The following is a 21,837-nucleotide window of genomic DNA, read 5'->3' as shown; positions in this document are numbered from 1 at the left end:
TTTCTAATAAGGTTTACTGTATTTTCAATGAGAATGAATAGTTTGAACAATATCAGCTGAAAGGAGTGAATTAATTCCTGCATTAGAGGAAAGAAAGGTAGAGAAGAATGAATGAATTCTGGCCACTCCCTCAAATGCTGGAGCTTCTTACATCCCTGAGGAGGCTGGGAGGTTGAAGTAGGCTTGAATTTCTTTTTCTCCCATGAATTATTTCTGAGTGGAAACAAACATTTGCCTAAAGAAGAAATAAATCATCCTCTAACTAAGGTCACTGATCTGCCCTCAGCAATTTTGATATTCGATTGCTTATAGCTTTTCTCCTGTGTGACCACTTGAATGGTAGATAATATTCCAGTTCAAACCAGATTATTTTGTTCACTTTCCATGCTTTAATAAACTTCCTGCCATGTCTAGATCCTTGGATGAATAATATGTTGACTGTTGCAAATAAAGCTCAATGCATGAACTCACTTGTTTTTTCCTGTAGATCAGCGCCCGGTCAGCCTGGGCCAGGCCAAGGCAGCGTGGACTGGTCCTTCGTCATTGGTAGGTTGGCTCCGGGGGCAAAATATAACCACATGGTGGGCCATGTATTTCACATGAATGCTGTACAGGAAGTCCTTGACCTACAACAGTTTGTTTAGTGACCTTTCAAAGTTACAACTCCACTGAGAAAAGTGACTTATGACAATTTTTACACTTAACAACCATTGCAATATCCTGGTGATCATGTGATCAACATTCAGATGCTTGGCAATTGGTTTGTTGCTGTGTCCCAAGATCATATGATCCCCTTTTGTGATGTTCTGACAAGGAAAGTCAATGGGGAAGCCAGATTCACTTAACAACCAGATTACTAACTTATCAACTGCAGTTATTCACTTAACAACATAGGCAGGAAAGATCATAAAATGGAGGAAAACTTACTTAATAAGTGTCTCAATTAACAAGAGAATTTTTGGGCTCAATTGTGGTTGTAAATCAAGGACTACCTGTAGTCATTAAAGGTGTTTTTTTCACTACATTCTATACATTTGTGGGCTGGTTTCCGTGTGGATACTTTGATGGCCAGTCTATGCACTTGTATGGTTGCTTCCCACTGTGAGTCCTTAGGTGGCAATTAAGATGACTCTTGCTAATATAACTTTTTCCACATTCTGTGCATTTATACGGTCTGTCCCCAGTATGGATCCTTTCATGAACATTAAGACTATCTTTCCATGTAAAGGTCATTCCACATTTCATGCATTCATATGGTCTCTCCCTGCTGTGAATCTTTTGGTGGCGAATAAGATGACTGTTGCTAATGAAACTCTTTCCACATTCTGTGCATTTATACGGTCTCTCCCCAGTATGGATCCTTTGATGAAAACTAAAATGTCCTTTCTGGATAAAGGTCTTTCCACATTCCATGCATTTATATGGTCCCTCCCCAGTGTGGATCCTTTTGTGACGATTAAGATGTCCTTTCTGGGTAAAGGTCTTCCCACATTTCATGCATTTATGTGGTCTCTCCCCAGTGTGGATCCTTTGGTGGCGAATAAGATGACTGTTGCTAATGAAACTCTTTCCACATTCTGTGCATTTATACGGTCTCTCCCCAGTATGGATCCTTTGATGAACACTAAAATGTCCATTCTCGATAAAGGTCTTTCCACATTCCATGCATTTATATGGTCCCTCCCCAGCATGGATCCTTTCGTGATCATTAAGATTTTCTTTCTGGGTAAAGGTCTTTCCATATTCCAGGCATTTATAGGGTGTCTCCCCAGCATGGATCCTTTCGTGACCATTAAGATTTTCTTTCTGTGTAAAGGTCTCTTCACTTTCCATGCATTTATAGGGTCTCTCCCTGATGTGGATCTTTTGGTGGAGATTAAGATTACTTTTCCTGCTGAAACTCTTTCCACACTGCATACAGAGGTTCCTCTTTCTGCTTAGGCTGGAATCCACCAAAGATTTTACAGAGGTATGTGGTTTGCATTTCCAATACAGTTTCTTTGGTGAAGCAGGAGCGAAGGAGTTATTCTCCATAGTATCTACAGGCATGCAGTTTTTCTTTGGTCTGGTTTCTGCCATAATGTAATTGAAATTCATGTTTTCTTTTTTCCTATATTTTCCTTTTCTCATTTCTTTCTGATCTTGCTGGGATAGAAAGTCACAAACACCAAGAGAAGTGGATGACTTCTCCCCTCCATCTTCTGGCTGTTTTCTCTTTAGCCTTTTGGTGTCTCTCTGATGCCCAAGGGTTAGTACTTTTAATTCATTCTTCTCTATTTGAAGTAGATTTAACCTTGCCTGCTTGCCATTCTCATTCATAGGAACATCATCTGCATGGAAAAAAAGAGAATATTCTGATTAGAATTTAGAAGGCTGAAGGAGAGGTGTCTTCCCCCACCCCACAACATGTCATCTGTGTTCCTGGTTTGGTAGAATCTACTTGTCCAGCCAGGATGTGATATCTACAAATTGTTATCCAGGAGTCTCTTGATTGTATAGAAAGAATGTTTTCAGCTAAAAAACAGGTTAAAGCTTTGGTGTTGATCAGTCAATCTATTCAATCACTTCCATGGATTATCTAGGACATTTCTTAACTCTATGGTGAATACTTCTGCCAGCGCCCTTTAGAAATATGAACATCCTGATCTTACCCAGAGCAGCCATATTCCTAGAAAACTCCTGCACGACTTCTCTGCACAAGGCCTTCTGGCCAGAATCTAGCAGCTTCCATTCCTCATCTGTGAAGTCCATAATCACCCCCTTAAAGGGATCAGAGCTCTAGAAAGAAAAGAAAAAAGCAGACAATCCCAGGAAACAATTGAAAGTTCTCTCTCTTAGTGCACACAACGGAAAACACACATGTGCAAGAGACCAAATGGACATTTTCTTTCACGACAGATTCATGTCATCTTGTCCACATAGTCCATGGGGCTAGGAAGATGCAGTTGCACAAATCACGTCTTCCAGGTTGTAGAATGCAACACAGCCAACCATGGGGAGCTTCCCACTGGCCTGGGGTAACTCAGTAAGTAGGTTTATGGCAGAAAATCAACTAGACTTACCTGCCTCGGTGACCAAATTCCTGAGAAAACAGGACAGAGCCACTAGGAACTTCAAAATATTGGTAATGTCCTAGAAATCCCAAGTCACTTGAACGATAGTTTTATTGTTACAGCTACTTAGTGTTGACTTATATGTGCTATATTTTTCTTGGTATACTTACAGACACATTACAAGGAAGATGGGTGGCATAAATATTTAATAAAGTAAACACTTCTCAGATGTGTTATCTTTTGTTTCAATTCATAGATTTCATTTCTAACTATTTTAAGTACTCTTCTTAATAGTATTAAGAAATACTAAACTCTTTCTACAATTAAATTACATTTCTAACACAAAGTTCCATGCCTGTGAATTGTCTCCTGTTTGCATCTCCAGAACAATCCTGAAAGCCAAATGTGGGTGGACACTGTGTTCAAGTGCACAGAGACTCAGCTTTCAGTATTAAACACAGCTCCTGAATGGATGGAGCTGGAACTCTATTGTTCTCAGAAGAAACCTGTATTTACCTGGCAAGGTGGCCAGACTTGGGTCTTCCTGAAAAACAGCTCCTGAATAGAGCTGGATCGATCTCCTCTGCCCCGGAGCTCTGCTGAAATCTCCTCTGTGAACGGCTCCTGCATCAGAAGAACAGCCTGATTTATAATCCATTTTCAGAGGATAGTTTTCATTCCTTACATTTTGCTTTCCTACTTGTATTTCCCCAACCCAATTCAGAGACACTTCAGGGAATGCATGTGACTTATATTTCTGAGTAAATGGGAGTTAAAATACCAGGCTATGTTTTTATGTACATAAACTGTAAGGGTGTGTTATTTTGTTTCTGTTACTATTTTGGCATTATAGGCCTTCCTAAATGTGGCTCTGTATCAGAGACCATTCACATAATCCAGTTGCTTCCCCTTATTTAGATTCAGGTGACAGCAGATCAGAAAATAAACCCTGATTATTATGAAATATGTGGATAATATCAAAGGATATAGAGCTGTAAAGGAAGAAAACAGTTAATTTAGGAAACAGAAGCATTTACTTCAAGAAAAAATCAATTCTTCAAAGGTGAAGAATTCCAGAAAAGGCTGCAGAGTCATATTTTTAATTCCTTTGCCTTCTTGATCATCTCCCCCCCCCCGCCCAAATGAAGCTCCCAGAATGACGCCCCCCGCCCTCCTCACCTGCCCCTTTCCCGGCTCTTCCCGCTGGGCTTGGCTGAGGAGGAAGCCTTCGGCCAGGGCCACCGCCTGCGAACAGCTCTCGGCTCCGCACTCCTTCACCCAGCTCGCCATCTCCGCGGGCAGCAGGGCCAGCAGCTGCTCCAGCACCACCAGGTCCAGCATCTCCCCTTTGCTGCTCCTCTCCGGCCGCAGCCACTGGCGGCACAGGCGGTGCAGGCGGCTGCAAAGCTCCCGGGGCCCCTCGGCCTCCTGGCGGCAGCCGTGGAGACCGCGGAAGCGCCGGCGGTGGATCTCTGGGCTGAGGGCGGCCTCCATCCCTGGGGATCCCTGGGCCTCCATCAGGTCTCCTGCTCGAGGGCAGCCAAAAGAGGTCCGAGACGGTCCGAAATGTCCCCCAGTCCCTCCGAAACCCCTTCTCCGGTTTGCAGGACGGCAGAAATGAGTCACCGCTCACTCGGGCTTTCCCTTCCTTTTCCGGCTTCCCGGAATGTCTACGTCTCTGCTTTTTCGCAAGGGGGCGGAGTTCGCTGAAAGGCGGGCGGTGGAAGCGGAGGCTGGGACGGCGATGCTTGCAAAGGGCAGGGAAGGATCGATGATCTCGGCGTCGCCCCTCTTCATCTGCCGCTTTCTCCTGTCCGGGTCCTCCGCCCTGCATGGAAGTCGGGGAGGCTCCGCTGAAAGGTGGGGCTCTCCTTGGTCTCTGGGTCCAGCGCAGGACGGACGGATCGGGGGCTCAACGTCGGAAGGCGCCTGGTAGCTCCTTTTCCAGCCGACACCTTTCCTTGCAAAAGGAGAGCTTCGTGAGTGCAGCCGCCTCCGTCAGATGCAGAGACTGACGCAGGATGGAGATCGGGGAGGGGAAGGCAGGTTGGATCCGGGGCTGCAAAGGAGGGGAAGCCTCACCCTCTGCCTCGCCCTGGAGGTCGACGGGATGGCAGGAGCAGAGAGCTTCCTTCCCTCTATGCTCCCTTCCTGGAGACGGGACTTGCTCTCTAGGCGTAAAGCGTTTCTCCCGGCGCTTCGTTTGCCGGCGGTTCCAGTGGGCTTTGGCTGAGGAGTTGCTGGGAAGAGGGGATGGATGGATGGATGGATAGATAGATAGATAGATAGATAGATAGATAGATAGATAGATAGATAGATAGATAGATAGATAGATAGATAGATAGATAGATAGATAGATAGATAGATAGATGTTAATTGCGAAGTTGTGTCCGACCCATCACAACCCCATGGACAACATTCCTCCAGGTCTTCCTGTCTTCTACCATCTTCTGGAGTCCATTTAAGCTCACACCTACTGTTTCAGTGACTCCATCCAGCCATCTCATTCTCTGTCGTCCCCTTCTTCTATTGCCCTCAATCTTTCCCAGCATTAGGCCCTTCTCCAGTGAGTCCTTCCTTCTCATTAGGTGGCCAAAGTATTTGAGTTTCAACTTCAGGATCTGGCCTTCTAAATAGCAGTCGGGGTTGATCTCTTCTAGGACTGACCGGTTTGAACGCCTTGCAGTCCAAGGGACTAGCAGGAGTCTTCTCCAGCACCATAGTTCAAAGGCCTCAATTCTTTGGCGCTCAGCCTTTCTTATGGTCCAACTTTCACAGCCATACATTGCAACTGGGAAAACCATGGCCTGGACTATACGCACTTTTGTTGGCAGGGTGATGTCTCTGCTTTTTAGTATGCTGGCTAGATTTGCCATAGCTTTCCTCCCCAGGAGCAAGCATCTTTTAATTTCTTGGCTGCAGTCCCCATCTGAGGTGATCTTGGAGCCCAGAAAAATAAAATCTGTCACTACCTCCATTTCTTCCCCAGCTATTTGCCAGGAATTGAGAGAGCCGGATGCCATGATAGATAGATAGATAGATAGATAGATAGATAGATAGATAGATAGATAGATAGATAGATAGATAGATAGATGACAGACAGACAGACAGATAGATTTTAACTTTGTAAGTCACCCAGAGTTACTTTGGTGAGACAGGTGGCAAATAAACAATAGTTAGTAATAATAATTTAATCATCTCATTGGAGAATGGCTTAAACAGAGTATACATTAATATCCTTGCCACCTAAATCTGTGTTCGTGTTTCTGCTCCAGTGACCTCCTATGTGCTTAATTTCACCCAATATTTCATCCAAACTAAACCACAAGCTGCAAAATATAATATCAAATTATATATATATATAAAACATCAAGTAAAATTCAAGCAAAAAAGGGTTTTGCGGCCAAGAACCACAAAAGTTGCAGGAAGATAAATATTTTAAGGGAATCAAGAAAGGATGCAAGGGATTATGTTACCCTAATTTAATGGGTACTTTTATTTATCTTCATACAAGTACAGCAAACATCATATAGACACCACGTTGGAAACGCCCACACACGCGTAGGAACAACAGGGGGAAAGAGTAAGAAGACTGGGTTGGATACACAGCTTGCTAACAGCCCTATAGAGAAAGAACAAATATGCCCTGGGATACAGACGAGGAGAGAGAGTGAGCGGAGACATTTAGCACAATGTGGTAGTTGGAGACACACGAATAGAGCAGCTGTTGGAAGAGAGGAGGAGAGAGCAATAACTTTGAAGATCGGTGGGGTTGTAGCGGATGGCCGTATGTATATGAGCAAAATGATCGGAGAGAAAAGGGGGGAGGAGGAAACAGCAAGCCCGGAGGTCATTGGTGTAGAAGCAGTCGGGCTGGATATACACGAAGAAAGCGATCGGCAGAGAGAGGGGGGGGGGAGGGAAAACAGCAGCCTCAGAAATTAGTAGTGGGTTAGCAGACACAGGCACGAGGGAAGTGATTGGAGGAAGGAGGGTAGATGGAGGAGCAGCAACCTTAGAAACCACCAAGGGAACAGCAAATGCACACCTTTTAAGAGTAAAACAATTAGGGATGTTGGATGGACCCGTGAGGACATCTAGGAGCCCTGCGCAAAGCCGGTGCTGGCCGAGGAAAGATCAGCATTTTTATTAAACAAATTCTAGTTTGATATTATCCTGGTGCTCGTATTTGCTTTATTTTGATTGCATGGCTTTACCCAGGATTCAAATTTTTAACGTAATTTTACACACACGCGCGCGCGCGCGCGCACGCACACACGCACGCACAACTTGCTCTTTAGGCGTAAAGCCTTTCTCCCGTGGTTCCTTTGCCAGGTTGGTTGCTAGGTAGCGTTTCGGTTTAACGGAGCTGGTACCGATCCTTTCGTTTTATTATGTCTCTGTTTAAATACTCTTCCTCTGGAAATTGTGAAAGAACAGATTATCTTGGAGAAAACCTTACCTATGTGATTAATCAATACTCATTTGACGGCCCATAACCAATTTATCAAGAATTTGTGTGACTAAAAATCAGGAACAAACTAAAAAAAATTCTTAATTCCATATAACAACTAAATAGACTTTTCAGAGTAGCAATTTGCATATGTTTTACACAGGAATTATACTTTTCTCCTTTAGGTGTTGAGTTTATAACATAAAAATATCTACCATTTATTATTTACCATCCAAAGCTCTTTGAAAATCAGACCATTGTTTTCACTTTCCTCCTTTTCCCTGGTCTAACCTTTTTATATATTTCCTGTTGTCTTACCCTTCTTGACCCTATCCCTTATTACTTTTATAAAACTCAATAAAAATATTTATAAAGAAAAAAGAAAAAAAGAAAAACCAGCTAGCATTAGAAGCTGGATGCTGTAAACATGTAAGAAATGAGTTATATAAATAAATGTTAGAATATGTTTCTTAAAAAGAAAAGAAGTAAACTCAGAATAAAAGGTAGCAAAGTTGGTTCTTAACCCACCCCCAAATCTAAATGTTTGTTGCTGGAGGCTTTTCTCTTTCTGGTGAAGTATTACATGTAGTTTGTAAATAGGACACAAGAGCCATTTACTTCCAATCCCACCTCAACTCTGGCTGTTCCAATGGGCTTTGGGTGAAAAATTGCTATGAAGAGGGAAGCCACCTGCTAAACAAATTTAATTCATAAAGAAGTAATAATGGTTTTAATCATCTTATTGGAGAGTGCCGTGTGAGGATTCCTTATGTATTGTAGATCATACTTACAATATTCTAAACATTCCTTTCTCTATTTGAAATCCTTCTAATCATTGTGTATAAGAAAACTTTTGGGGAATGAGTATGTCATCATAAATTAACTCTATTTAGTGAACATTTTTGTTCCATATCATACTTATTGTGTCAAAATCCACAAGGTATTTTTAAACAAAGCCTTGATTTATATCTGTTCCATGCCCTCAAAATGGAAATCTAAGTCTAAGACAGTGGTTCTCAACCTGTGGGTCGGGACCCCATTTGGGATCGAAGGACCATTTCATGGGGGTCGCCAAACAACACAGTCTGCCATTTTTTTCCCCTTTTCCTTAGCTGTGCTACTCCCTTTTATTCTATTGGCTTTTGAAAGCCAATAGGAATTGTCCAGGCTGTCTCTGCCCTGCTGAGCCCGCCAAAAGTCCCATTCTGCAAACGGTGCTGCACCAGTTGAGTAGTCCTCAACTTACGACCGGTTGAGTAGTCCTCGAGTTACGACCGGTTGGGGGGTCGCGGCATTAAAAAGGTTGAGAACCACTGGTCTAAGATAATGATTTTTCAAGTGTGAATTAAATTTCACTTTCCCATACCATAAATAGCCTCCACCCCCGTTGCCAAGCAGCACTTTTACTGTCCAGGATTTGGCTGAAAAAAGTCAGTTTGGATTTTGGGGTGGACCTTTTCCAGCCTGTCCCCAGGAAACAGTGGTCTGAGTCCTTCCTTGCAGTCTTCCTCATTGACTTCCAGGGAAGCCTGCAGAGAAATTGTAAATATTGATCAGAGGATTGTAAGGCATTTGGCAACAAGTGGAAAAATTAAGTATATTCAAACTGTGGTTTGATAATGTATTTTATGGTAAATGTTCTCAGTACATCCAAAACTTTTGAGGAAGGGAAAAAAGGATTTTCCGTCTCTTTAGTTTCTAACATTAAACACATTTTCAAATAAGCTAAGCTGTTTGGTTCTCCTAAACATATACATATTTAATAATTTCTTTTGTAAGCTTTTGTCCTTGTTTGCACGGATTTACACTCTAAATATCCTTGCTTCCTTGTTGCCAAAAATATTTGTCCAGAAGAAAAATAACTTTCTGAAACCGTTCGGTTAACAAGTTCTGTTCATGAAAAAGAACATTCATTTCTGGTTATTAGGTACTGTAAGGACCCACTTCAATTCCACATCTTAAGAAAGCAGAACTCTTGGAAACAATTTCTTCCAACAGGAACTTTTATTAAGAGTAGTTGATAGCAGGCATAATATTCAGGATCTGTGGGATTCTTTACAGATTGATACATTAAAGTGTCCCTAAGCAAACCCCACCCTACAGTTCATCCGGACGGTTCAGACTGGCCAATCCCCAAGTGTTAAGTCCATTCTGGTTATTAGATACAAAGTTGATGCTACCAAATTTCGAGAATGATCACAGAAGCCAGATGCTCCATTTGAGATTATAAATGCATGTGTCTGTCTGTGTTTTTCTGCATGTGCATCTTTAGGAAAGGCAATTGTTGGGTACTGAAATTGTCTTGGATAAAGGTTTGGGATCTGCATTCCTGGTCTGGGAATCCTGACTGGAGGATGAATTTGTCAGCACTGAAGGATGAATTTTGAGCTAAATCCAGACCAGAAGCACTAGAATGAATACTCACGCCATCTCTACCGTGAGGGCACAATACAAAATCCTGGAACTCTGCAAATATTTTTCCTTCTCTCCTTTTACTTTGAAAAATTAGGGAGTTTCTTCTACAATTCTTCCAATGCCCCATTCCCCTCACAATCTCCTTGTGGGGACTAAGTTATCTTTTAGATTAGGGTTGTCCAGCCTAAGGCTCTTCCCATGCCTCCCAAAGTCATTCTCATTCTCCCGTCACCCCATCCCAAACCATGTTCTCCAGAAGTCTTTTCCGCTGTTTGTTTGTAAAGAAGAGAAACAAATGCATATAAGACTTTCTAATAAGGTTTGCTATATTTTCAATGAGAATGAATAGTTTTAATAATATCAGCTGAAAGGAGTCAACTAATTCCTGCATTAGAGGAAAGAGAGAGAAGAATGAATGAATTCTGGCCACTCCCTCAAATGCTGGAGCTTCTTACATCCCTGAGAAGGCTGGGAGGTTGAAGTAGGCTTGAATTTCTTTTTCTGCTATGAATTATTTCTGAGTGGAAACAAACTTTTGCCTAAAGAAGAAATAAATCATCCTCTAAGGTGATCTGCCCTCAGCAATTTTGATATTCAATTGCTTATAGCTTTTCTCCTCTGTGACCACTTGGATGGTAGATAATATTCCAGTTCAAACCAGAGATTTTTTTCACTTTCCATGCATTAATAAACTTTCCGCCATGCCTAGATCCTTGCATAATGAATGTTGTGAATAAAGCTCAATGCATTGATTCATTTGTTTTCTCCTGTATCATTTTAAGAGAAGCCCATTATTCTCAGTAAAGCCTATTCTTTATTCCATTCATTTCTATTTTTCCTCTATGTTGTTCCCTCTATGACAACTAAAGGTGCTGTAATCAATAAAGGTTTTTTTCCTCACATTCAATACATTTGTGGGTTGGTTTCCCTGTGGATTCTTTGGTGGACAGTAATGCCTCTCTCCTCACAAGGGCTCTTTCTAGCCTCCATGAATTTATATGCTCTTTATGAGAACTAAGTTTGTGTTTTGTAAGTAAAGATCTTTCCACACTCTCTGCATTATTGTGTCTCTCCTCAGTGTGGATTCTTTGACAATTAAGATGAGCTTTACAAGTAAAGCTCTTTCCACACACTTTGCATTTATATGGTTTCTTTCGTGTGGATACTGTGGTAATCAGTAAGGGCGTTTTTAGCAAAAAAGCTCTTTCCACATTCCAGGCATGTATATGGTTTATCCTCTGTGTGGATCCTTTCATGAAAATTTTTCTTGCGCATTTATAATGTCTCTCTGCAGAGTGGATCTTTTGGTGGAGTTTTAAGATTAATCTTCTTACTGAAACTCTTTCCACCCTGTATGAAGTTTCCTCTTTCTGCTCAAACTGGAATCCCCCCCCACCAGATTTTTTAGAGATATGTAGTGCGATAAACCTATTGGCTGGGAGGCTGGAGTTCCCTGCAGAGGGTCTTGCATGGGATGGAAGGTCCTCCTCTCCTGCCACTGTCACGTCAGAGAGGAGGGCAATGTAAAACTTTGAGTGCCAAAGACACATGGGGATGGTTCCGCTACTCCTGCAGGTAGGGATGTACATGCGTGCACACGCTCTTGCCTGCCACTTCTGCGTCCAGTTCGAAAGGGTTCATGAACTAGTAGTGGCTGCGGTCTGCGGGTTGGGGACCCATGATTTGGAGTATTTATCAAAGTCTCTGGCCTGCCCTTGAGAAAGTTCAGGCGGTGAGATCCACTCTGTCAAGTCAGATGTAGGATCAGCCATTTTCTGCAGTGCTGAAAACTGTGCAATCCGATTCTTATTCCATCTGGCTCTGGCCACTGACGTTGAAGTGAAACGAGAATGACATGCAGGAACTGCTGACCGATAATGACAACTATGCTGGCAAGGAACCAATGCATGGGCAGGTCTGAGAAGTCAAAACCCTAGCTCTCACGCCTCAGCAAGGAGTCCAAACGATGGACATGTGCTTCCTAGAGGGGCCTGGCAAGAACAAAAGACCTTCCGTTTCTACAAAAGTAGAGCTGCTGCTGAAAGATGCCCGGCTGGAACGGTGATACATTTAAAACACGGGGGAAAGAGCAATATTCTCGGTGCTGCCTTTCTAAATTGAGTCCCTGACCGTCCTCTGCCGTGCAGGAAAATCAGGAAGGCTGAGCCCAAAGATAGGGATTTTTCTTTGTCTCCGAGTACAGCTCTGGATGGGTCCTAAATATCAGAAGGCATCTTGTAGCACCTTTTCCAACTGTTTCCTTAAAAGCCAAGAGCTTTGTGAGCGCAGCTCCCTTCCACCTGTTTTTCTCCTCTTAAAAAATATCTTCCCAAGAGATTACTGGCCAGATGGCAAGAGTAGAAGTGAGGCTAGATGACTGAGGATCTCAGCTTAAGGCAGCTACCACCAATCCCTTTGTTTCTATTTAAATGTTCATCTTTGGATGTCATGAAAAAAAAGGTGAATGACAGATTACCTTGAAGAAAATCTTGCTTATATGGTCACTAAGAGTCAACACTGATTTGATGGCCCATAATCAATTTAAATACCGGTTTATCAAGAACGTGTGACTAAATCTCAGGAAGAATCTAAAGAAAAAAAATCCTCCAGTGCCATATGATAACTTAGACTTCTTAGAGTACCAATTTGTGTATGTTTTGTGCAAGAATTATCCTTTTCTTTAACTTTTGAATTTACAATTTAAAAAGATCTACCATTTAACATCCAAAGGACTTTGAAAACCATTGTTTTCAGTTTAGATCTGATAAAAGACCGCCAGGAGATTCCCAGTAAGGGGCCCTGAAGCCCCACGGTGCAGCTCCTAAGATCCACCATGCAGCTTTTCCACCCGCTCTTCCTTGTGCCAGCATGGACTTAACAGGGCCGGCAAGGGCAGGAGGCTGTTTTAAGTACAGACACCCACTGGCCATCAGTGCCAGGAGGAAGGCATGTAGCATCCAGGGCAAGGTGCAACAGAAGAAGAGGATCTTCTGCCCAACTCATCTTGACTGGCCTGGAGCAACTTTGTGGGTCTGAATCCTGATGCCTGCAGCTATTTTGCGGTGAGGAGTTTCAGTGTCTCCCCTTTGCTGCCTGAGTCATTCTGGCCAAGACTTTCCTATTCTTTGTAGCTCTCCTAGGGCTCCTTTGCTCCCCTTCCGGACCTCACATTTTTTCCTGTCCCCATCTGAAAAACGACAAATCTCCATTAGTCAATTGCAAAAGATAGCTTTACTCAGAACAGATTACAACCTGTGATAAAACATCATCAAATGGACATTCTCAGTTATCCATTCATGGTTTTCCCAAAGGTAGTTTTTCAAAAGGGCAACTGGACTATGTATTTTTCCTTAAGGAAGGCATTTTGCTTCTCATCCAAGAAGCTTCCTCCATCAAATATCCATGACTTCTACCTATCCCAGGTCCTTGGGAAGGGCTTGATTGGTAGATAAAAATGCCAAATTAACTAATCTCAATAAATGACTCTGAGTGGCTTACAATTAAAATAATGTACAATTAAAACAATAAGAGCATTTTGAAAATAATAAAAAAAACAATCCAAAATAAACATACAGTAGCGACGATACTTAGTCCGGTAACTATAAATCCAGGAAAAGGGGGCATTGACTGCCCCTTGCTCAGAAAGGTCACAATCATGAAGGGCTTTAAAGATGACAACTAACACCTTGAAATGTGTTTGGAAAATATTGATAACAAGGGCAGCTCATGGAGTAGTGGTGTCATGTGTGTCTTATATCCAGAACCAGTTGCCACCCATGCTACTGAATTCTGCACTAGTTTTCTCTCCTTCAGCACAAGAGCAGGGCAGTTCCTAACAGCAGAAAACTGAACTGCCCATTTGTTTTCTACCCTAATCAGAACATGGTGGCCAGCCTGAGCAAAGCAGAATTTGGAGAATTCAGATAATTCCTGCTCTGGGCTGTGGACAGGTCACCTGCTGCAGTTTGGTGATTTTCACTTCTGCAGAAAAGAAGCCATGCAATGCGATAAGCCCATAAGTTGGAATACGGGAGTTCCTGCACAGGAACCAAGCAGGCTGGAGGTTTCTGTGCTTCTGGATTAGTTTTATATCTCTGTAGCTCTCTTTCTGAGTGTATCTTTGGGAAGGGCTATTGTTGGGTACAGAAGTCACCTTGCATACTGAGATCTGCATTCCAGCTCTGGGAATCCTGAACGGAAGAACCATTTGTCAGTTCTTTGAGCTAGTCCAAACAAAATGCCCACAAATGAATACTAGCTCTATCTCTACTGAGGCCATAATACAAAATCCAGCAGCTCTGAAAGCATTTGCCCTCTCCCTTCCTTTTACTATCTGGAAAACTAGGGAGAGTTTCTTCGGTCACTCTTAAAATGCACCCCACTCTCCCAGTCTTCTTGTGGGGACTAAGGATATATTTTACATGATGGTTGTCGAGTCTGCAATATATTTTACATGATGGTTGTCGAGTCTGCAAGTCTTCCCCATCTCCCAAAGCCATTTCCACATACCGTTACCCCATCCCTATCCGTGTTCCATAGAAGTTGTTTCTCATTGATTCTTTGTAAAAAGGAGAAACACAGTGTGATGACCCAGGGCACAGCACAGAGGCAACGCAGTCAGCTGGCAATTCAGCTGGCGGATGTTGAAGGAGCTGGCATGGACACTAATGGCAGGACACCCTCTCACTTCAGCAGCTTCCCTCCCCGAGGCTCCAGCACTCCACCTGCTCCTTTGGTCCTGGGCTGCTGCCTCCCCACTCACCTCTCAGCCAGGCCCGGCCAGGCTAGGAAGGCAGCCTTCCTCGATCCCCAGGGCAAAAGCCCACTACAGCTGGAGGAGTGTCAGCCTGGCCTCCACCACCTCAGCGCCCTTCCCGTCGCCACGCAACATGAACCCCCAGGAGCTGGCCTAGCACGGGAAGGGAACACACCCTGCCCACCTGGATGCTTGGTCTGTCACCACGCTCCCGCTGCTGTCTTGTGTCTCCACCCCATACAAAGGCCCTGTTCCTGTGCGCTCGTGGCCTACTGGTTCTGGCAAAAGTAAACCCTACCCGAAATTAAGTCCTAGTGCTTATTTCAGAGACCAAAAGAAAGTAAGACCGGGTCTTACTTTTGGGGAAACACGGTATTGGGCTCAAGAAGACATCAGTAAGGTCACTGATCCAACCTCAGCAATTTCCAAATTCCAGTGCTTGTCCTTTTTCTTCTGTGTAGCTACATGGATGGTAAATAAGGTTCCATACAAACCAGACTGTTGCACATTCCATGAATTATTAAGTCTCTGCCATGTCTGGATCCTGGGATGACAATTAAGTCGATTGCTGAGAATAAAGCTCAATCCATGGATTTCATTTATTTTTCCTGTGTGGATCATTTTAGAATTAGGTACACTCAGTGATGGTGGTTCCACTTCTTAAGTATTCACAATTTTATCCTGTGTGGATGCCACCGTGAAAACCAAAGGTGCTGCAATGATTAAAGCTATATTTGCACTTGGTGCTCAGCACTTTAGAAACAAAATCTTGCAGAGGCCGGGCACTTTAGAAAAAAAATCTGACAGACTCCCATGGTTCATGATGATTAAGTTTTTCTTTTTGGACAAAGCACTTTCCACATTCCACAAATTTATATGTTCTCACTCTAGTGTGCATCTTTCACGAAGATTAAGATATCCATTTCGGGTAAAGGTCTTTCCACATTTCATGCATTCCTTTGATTGCTCCCCAGTGTGAACCTTTTGGTAGCAATTTATTGTTGCTAATAAAGTTCTTTCAAGATTCCGTGCATTTATATCAGGGGTGTCAAACTCAATTTCATTCAGGGCCGCAGTAGTATTGTGGTTGCCCTCAGGGGGCCAGGTGGTGTGACCAGGGTGGGTGCAGCCTACTGGGTAGGTGTGGATGGAGCGGGTGTGGCCTACTGGGTATGTGTGGCCAGCTCTACAATGTTTCCATCAAGGGTGCCTGTGGGGGCCTGGGTAGAAGTGGGACAGGTCTGAGGGTCTCTGGAAGAAGGGAGTGGGACCAGGGCAAGTGCGAAGGCATGGTCCACTGGAGGAGCCTGATTGTTCGTCTCAGGCCATGCGGGGGGCTTATGGAGCTAAGACTGAATGCATTTCAGCATAGATGGCCACCACAAAATTGTACATTGGCTCCCGGCTGGCCTGGGCCGGGGCCAAGGCAGCGGGGGCCGTTCCCTCACTGTTTCCAGGATGGCTTTGTGGGCCACATGAAACCACGCTGCGGGCCGCATCCGGCCCCCGGGCCTTTGTTTGACATGTCTGATTTATGCAGTATGGATCCTTTGATGAAGAAAAAGATTTCCTTTTCGGGTAAAGGTCTTATCACATTCCGTGCATTTATATGGTCTCTCTCCGGTGTGCATCCTTTTATGAAGATTAAGATGTCCTTTTCGGGTAAAGCTCTTTCCACATTCCGTGCATTTATATGGTCTCTCCCCAGAGTGCATCCTTTCGTGACGATTAAGATTTCCGTTCTTGGTAAAGGTCATTCCACATTTCGTGCATTTATACGGTCTCTCCCCAGTATGGATCCTTTGATGAAGATTAAGATGTCCTTTCTGGATAAAGGTCTTTCCACATTCCATGCATTTATAAGGTCTCTCCCCTGTGTGGTTCTTTTGGTGGAGATTAAGATGTTCTTTCCATATAAAGGTAATTCCACATTCTATGCATTTATATGGTCTCTCCCCAGTGTGGATCCTTTCGTGACGATTAAGTGTTTTTTTACGGGTAAATGTTTTTGCACATTCCATGCATTTATATGGTCTCTCCCCAGTATGGATCCTTTCATGATCATTAAGTTTTTCTTTCTGGGTATAGGCCTTTCCACATTCCATGCATTTATACGGTCGCTCCCCCGTGTGGATCCTTTGATGGCAAATAAGATTACTGTTATTAATGAAACGCTTTCTACATTGGGTGCATTTATATGGCCTATCCCCAGTGTGGATCCTTTCATGTAGTTTAAGACTTTCTTTCCAGGTAAAGGTCTTTCCACATTCCATACATTTATAGGGTCTCTCCCCGGTGTGGATTTTTTGGTGGACATTAAGATTACTTTTCCTGCTGAAACTCTTTCCACACTGCATACAGAGGCTCCTCTTTCTGCTCAGACTGGAATCCACCAAAGATTTTATAGAGGTATGAGGTTTGCATTTCCAGTACAGTTTCTCTGGTGAAGCAGAAGCGAAGGAGTTGTTCTCCGTAGTATCTACAGGCATGCAGTTTTTCTTTGGTCTGGTTTCCGCCATAGTTATGTATTTCAAATTCATGTTTTCTTTTTTTCTACATTTTCCTTTTCTCATTTCTTTCTGATCTTGCTTGGATAGAAAGTCACAAATACCAAGAGAAGTGGATGACTTCTCCTCTCCATCTTCTGGCTGTTTTCTCTTTAGCCTTTTGGTGTCTCTCTGATGCCCAAGGGTTAGTACTTTTAATTCATTCTTCTCTATTTGAAGTAGGTTTAACGTTGCCTGTTTGCCATTCTCATTCACAGGAACATCATCTACATGGAAAAAAAGAAAATCAGTATTTTGATTAGAATTTAGAAGGTGAGGTGTCTCCCCCCCAACCATGCCAATCTGCATTCCTGGTTTGGTAGAATCCACTTGTCCAGCCAGGATGTGATATCTGCAAATTGTTATCCAAGACTCTCTTGATTGTATAGAAAGAATGTTTTGAGCTAAAAAACAGGTTAAAGCTTTTGGGTTGATCAGTCAATCTATTCAATCACTTCCATGGAGTATCTAGGACATTTCTTAACTCTATTGTGAATACTTCTTCCAGGGCCTTTTAGAGAGATGAACATCCTGGTCTTACCCAGAGCAGCCATATTCCTTGAAACCTCCTGCATGACTTCTCTGCACAAGGCCTTCTGGCCAGAATCTAGCAGCTTCCATTCCTCATCCGTGAAGTCCACATTTACCCCCATAAAGAAATCAGAGATCTAGAAAGAGAAAAAAAGCAGACAACCCCAGGAAACAGTTGAAAGTTCTCTCTCTTAGTGCACACAACAGAAAACACATATGTGCAAGAGACCAAATGGACATTTTCTTTCAGGACAGATTCATGTCATCTTGTCCACATAGTCCATGGGGCTAGGAAGCTGCAGCTGCACAAATCACGGCTTCCAGGTTGTAGAATGCAACACAGCCAACCATGGGGAGCTTCCCACTGGCCTGGGGTAACTCAGTAAGTAGGTTTATGGCAGAAAATCCACTAGACTTACCTGCCTCGTTGACCAAATTCCTGAGAAAACAGGACAGAGCCACTAGGAATTTCTTTCCTAACTTATTTAAAACTATTGCTAATGTCCTTGAAATCCCAAGTCACTTGAACGACAGTTTTATTGTCACAACCACTTAGTGTTGACTTATTGGCTTATCCTTAATGTGCTATATTTTTCTTTGTATACTTACAAGGAAGACGGGTGGCATAAATATTTAATAAAATAAACACTTCTCAAGTGTGTTTAATCTGTTATTGTTACAATTCCTAATTTCATTTCTAACTGTTTTAAGTACTCTTCTTAATAGTATTAAGAAATATTAAACTATTTCTACAATTAAATTACATTTCTAACACAAAGTTCCATGCCTGTGAATTGTCTCTTGTTTGCATCTCCAGAACAATCCTGAAAGCCAAATGTGGGTGGACACTGTGTTCAAGTGCACACAGACTCAGCTTTCAGTATTAAACACAGCTCCTGAATGGATGGAGCTGCAACGCTACTGTTCTCAGAAGAAACCTGTATTTACCTGGCAAGGTGGCCAGACTTGGGTCCTCCTGAAAAACAGCTCCTGAATAGAGCTGGATCGATCTCCTCTGCCCCGGAGCTCTGCTGAAATCTCCTCTGTGAACGGCTCCTGCATCAGAAGAACAGCCTGATTTATAATCCATTTTCAGAGGATAGTTTTCATTCCTTACATTTTGCTTTCCTACTTGTATTTCCCCAACCCAATTCAGAGACACTTCAGGGAATGCATGTGACTTAAAACAGCAGGCTGTGTTTTTATGTACATAAACTGTAAGGGTATGTTAATTAGTTTGTTTCTCTAACTATTTTGGCATTATAGGGCTTCTTAAATGTGGCTCTGTATCAGAAGCCATTCACATAAACCAGTTGCTTCCCCTTATCTAGATTCAGGCAACAGCAGATCATAAAGTAAACGCTGATTATTATGAGAAATGTGGATAACATCACAAAGGATACAGAGGTGTAAAGGGATAAATTAATTTAGGAAACAGAAGCATTTGTTTCAAGAAGAAATCAATTCTTCAAAAGTGAGGAATTCCAGAAAGGGCTGCAGAGTCATATTTTTAATCTCTTTTATTAGAGACATGGCTAGATCTCCGATCCTTGCCCCACCCGCCCCCCCAGGACGAAGCCCCCGCGCCCTCCTCACCTGCCCCTTTCCCGGCTCTTCCCGCTGGGCTTGGCTGAGGAGGAAGCCTTCGGCCAGGGCCACCGCCTGCGAACAGCTCTCGGCTCCGCACTCCCTCACCCAGCTCGCCATCTCCGCGGGCAGCAGGGCCAGCAGCTGCTCCAGCACCACCAGGTCCAGCATCTCCCCTTTGCTGCTCCTCTCCGGCCGCAGCCACTGGCGGCACAAGCGGTGCAGGCGGCTGCAAAGCTCCCGGGGCCCCTCGGCCTCCTGGCGGCAGCCGTCGAGATCGAGGAAGCGCCGGCGGTGGATCTCTGGGCTGAGGGCGGTCTCCATCCCTGGAGATCCCTGGGCTTCCGTCGGGTCTCCTGCTCGAGGGCAGCCAAAAGAAGCCCGAGAGAGTCCCAAATTTCCCCAGCCCCTCCGCAACCCCTTCTCCGGTTTGCAGGAGGGCAGAAATGGGTCTCTGCTCACTCGGCCTTTACCCGCCTGAGGAGAGCAACGGCAAATCCTTCCCGTCAATTTCCAGAGCGCTCCTTGGCTCGCGTACCTCAAGAAGGAGCCAGAATGATAGATATGTGCTTCCTAGAGTGGATCTAATAGGAAGAGAATGAAAGGGGACCTTCCAGAATGTCTGCTCCGCTGCTCTTCTTTGGAGGGGGGGCAAATCTTTCCCGCAATTTCCTGAGCGCTCCTGACCTCAAGTGACAGAACAAGAAACCAGAAAGATAGATATGTGTTTCCTAGAGTGGCCCTGGTAGGAATTGGATGAAAAGGGAGCTTCCTTTTCCGGCCTGCCGGAATGTCTACGTCACTGCTCTTCTTAGGAGTGGGGCGGGATTCGCTGAAAGGTGGGCGGTGGAAGCGGAGGCTGGGACGGCGATGCTTGCAAAGGGCAGGGAAGGACCGATGATCTCGGCGTCCCCCCTCTTCATCGGCCGCTTTCACCTTCCAGCGCAGAACGGACGGATCGGGAGCTGAACGTCGGAAGGCGCCTGGTAGTCCCTTTTCCAGCCGACACCTTTCCTGGCACGAGTCAGATGCAGAGACTGACGCGGGATGGAAATCGGGGAGGGCGACGGGAGGGGAAGACAGGTGGGATCCGGGGCTGCGAACGAGGGGAAGCATCGCCCTTGCCTCGCCCTGGAGGTCGGCAGGATGGCTGGAGCAGAGAGCTTCTTTCCCTCCACGCTCCCTTCCTGGAGACGGGACTTGCTCTCGAGGCGTAAAGCGTTTCTCCCGGCGCTTCGTTTGCCGGGTTGCTAGAGCAGAAGGGAGCGTAGAGGACTGAGGGTTTCGGTTTAACGGAGCTGGCGCCGATCCCTTCGTTTTTCATGTCTCTGTTTAAATACTAATCCTCTGGATTTCGTGAAAGAAGAGATTATCTTGGAGAAAATCTTACCTATGTGATTAATCAATACTCATTTGATGGCCCGTAATCAATAGATCAAGAATTTGTGTGACTAAAAATCAGGAACAAGCTAAAAGAAATTCTTAATTCCATATAACAACTAAATAGACTTCTCCGAATGGCAATTTGCATATGTTTTACACAAGAATTATACTTTTCTCCTTTAGGTGTTGAATTTATAACATAAAAATATCTACCATTTATTATTTACCATCCAAAGCTCTTTGAAAATCAGACCATTGTTTTCAGTTTAGGTCCTCTGCTAAAAGACAAGGAGTGAACTCAGAATAAAGAGTAGCAAAGTTGGTTCTTAAACATCTCCACCCCCAAATTTAAGCATTTGTTATAGGAGGCTTTTCCCTTTCTGCTCAATTATTACTGGTAGTTTGTAAATGGGGAAGAAGAACCGCTTACTTCCACTCCTAACTCAACTCTGGGGGTTCCAGTGGGCTTTGGCTGAGGAGTTGCTGGGAAGAGGGAAGAGAGAGAGAGAGAGAGAGAGAGAGGTAGGTAGATAGATAGATAGATAGATAGATAGATAGATAGATAGATAGATAGATAGATAGATAGATCAGGGCTTTTCAACCTTTTCACCCATTGTACCACCAGTCACCCAGCAAGGTGTCAAAAACTTGACCCCCCCCAAAAGGAAAACAACAAACTTACAATTCACTTAGTGACTGTCCGTAGTTACAATGGTATTGAAAAAAGTGATTTATGACCATTTTTCACACTTATAAATGTTGCATCACCAGGGTGATGTGATTTACATTTGGATGCTTCGCAACTGATTCATACTTATGAGGTTCAGTGTCCCAGAGTCATGTGATCAGCTTTTGCAACTTTTTGACAAGCGAAATCATGGCTGGAGGGGCGTGGCCAGCTCATCACTCAGGTTGCGGGGTGCCTGTGGGGAGGGGAATCCATGGGTCTCTGGTGGAGGGGGATGGGACTGGGGTGGGTGCCTTCCCTCCCTCTCTCCCATTGTTCCTTTCTTCCTTCCCTCCATCCCATTGTCCTTCCCTCCCTCTCTCCATTACTCAGTTTTAATTTCTTCGATGGTGGTTCCTTTTGCTGAATCACTTTCCTTTTGCATT

At 43.9% G+C, this 21,837-nt stretch overlaps 2 protein-coding genes across 2 annotated transcripts; both read right to left on the bottom strand.

The window, feature by feature from the left end:
* Window positions 1-792: 792 nt before the first annotated feature.
* On the bottom strand, window positions 793-20,029 carry LOC120305148 (zinc finger protein 420-like). The gene is made up of 5 exons (XM_039336568.1): window positions 19,351-20,029; window positions 18,703-18,810; window positions 17,765-17,891; window positions 16,218-17,450; window positions 793-1,772 (listed from the first exon to the last, which is right to left on the bottom strand). The coding sequence occupies exons 1-5, from the start codon at window positions 19,663-19,665 to the stop codon at window positions 1,027-1,029; spliced, it is 2,529 nt and encodes an 842-aa protein (XP_039192502.1). The 5' UTR covers window positions 19,666-20,029; the 3' UTR covers window positions 793-1,026.
* LOC120305146 (neurotrophin receptor-interacting factor homolog) lies at window positions 2,188-5,282 on the bottom strand. The gene is made up of 3 exons (XM_039336566.1): window positions 4,233-5,282; window positions 3,570-3,677; window positions 2,188-2,778 (listed from the first exon to the last, which is right to left on the bottom strand). Exons 1-3 carry the CDS (start codon window positions 4,569-4,571, stop codon window positions 2,575-2,577), a joined length of 651 nt encoding a protein of 216 aa, XP_039192500.1. The 5' UTR covers window positions 4,572-5,282; the 3' UTR covers window positions 2,188-2,574.
* Window positions 20,030-21,837: the final 1,808 nt, after the last annotated feature.

This window comes from Crotalus tigris, unplaced genomic scaffold (genome assembly GCF_016545835.1).
Source record: "Crotalus tigris isolate CLP2741 ecotype Arizona unplaced genomic scaffold, ASM1654583v1 scf7180000017666.379230911805:20528666, whole genome shotgun sequence".
NCBI lineage: Eukaryota > Metazoa > Chordata > Lepidosauria > Squamata > Viperidae > Crotalus > Crotalus tigris.
This window is presented reverse-complemented; position numbering and strand designations above follow the sequence as displayed.

Bases quoted from the DNA above. Each gene is read 5' to 3' on its own strand.
- LOC120305146 (XM_039336566.1), bottom strand. From the start codon at position 4,571: ATGGAGGCCCAGGGATCCCCAGGGATGGAGGCCGCCCTCAGCCCAGAG. The intron at 3,678-4,232 runs GTGAGGAGGGCG...CTTCTGATGCAG, and splicing joins AAGAGCCGGGAAAGGGGCAG to GAGCCGTTCACAGAGGAGAT. The intron at 2,779-3,569 runs GTAAATACAGGT...TTTTCTTTCTAG, and splicing joins AAGTCTGGCCACCTTGCCAG to AGCTCTGATCCCTTTAAGGG.
- LOC120305148 (XM_039336568.1), bottom strand. From the start codon at position 19,665: ATGGAGACCGCCCTCAGCCCAGAGATCCACCGCCGGCGCTTCCTCGAT. The intron at 18,811-19,350 runs GTGAGGAGGGCG...CTTCTGATGCAG, and splicing joins AAGAGCCGGGAAAGGGGCAG to GAGCCGTTCACAGAGGAGAT. The intron at 17,451-17,764 runs GTAAGACCAGGA...TTTTCCATGTAG, and splicing joins AAGGAATATGGCTGCTCTGG to ATGATGTTCCTGTGAATGAG.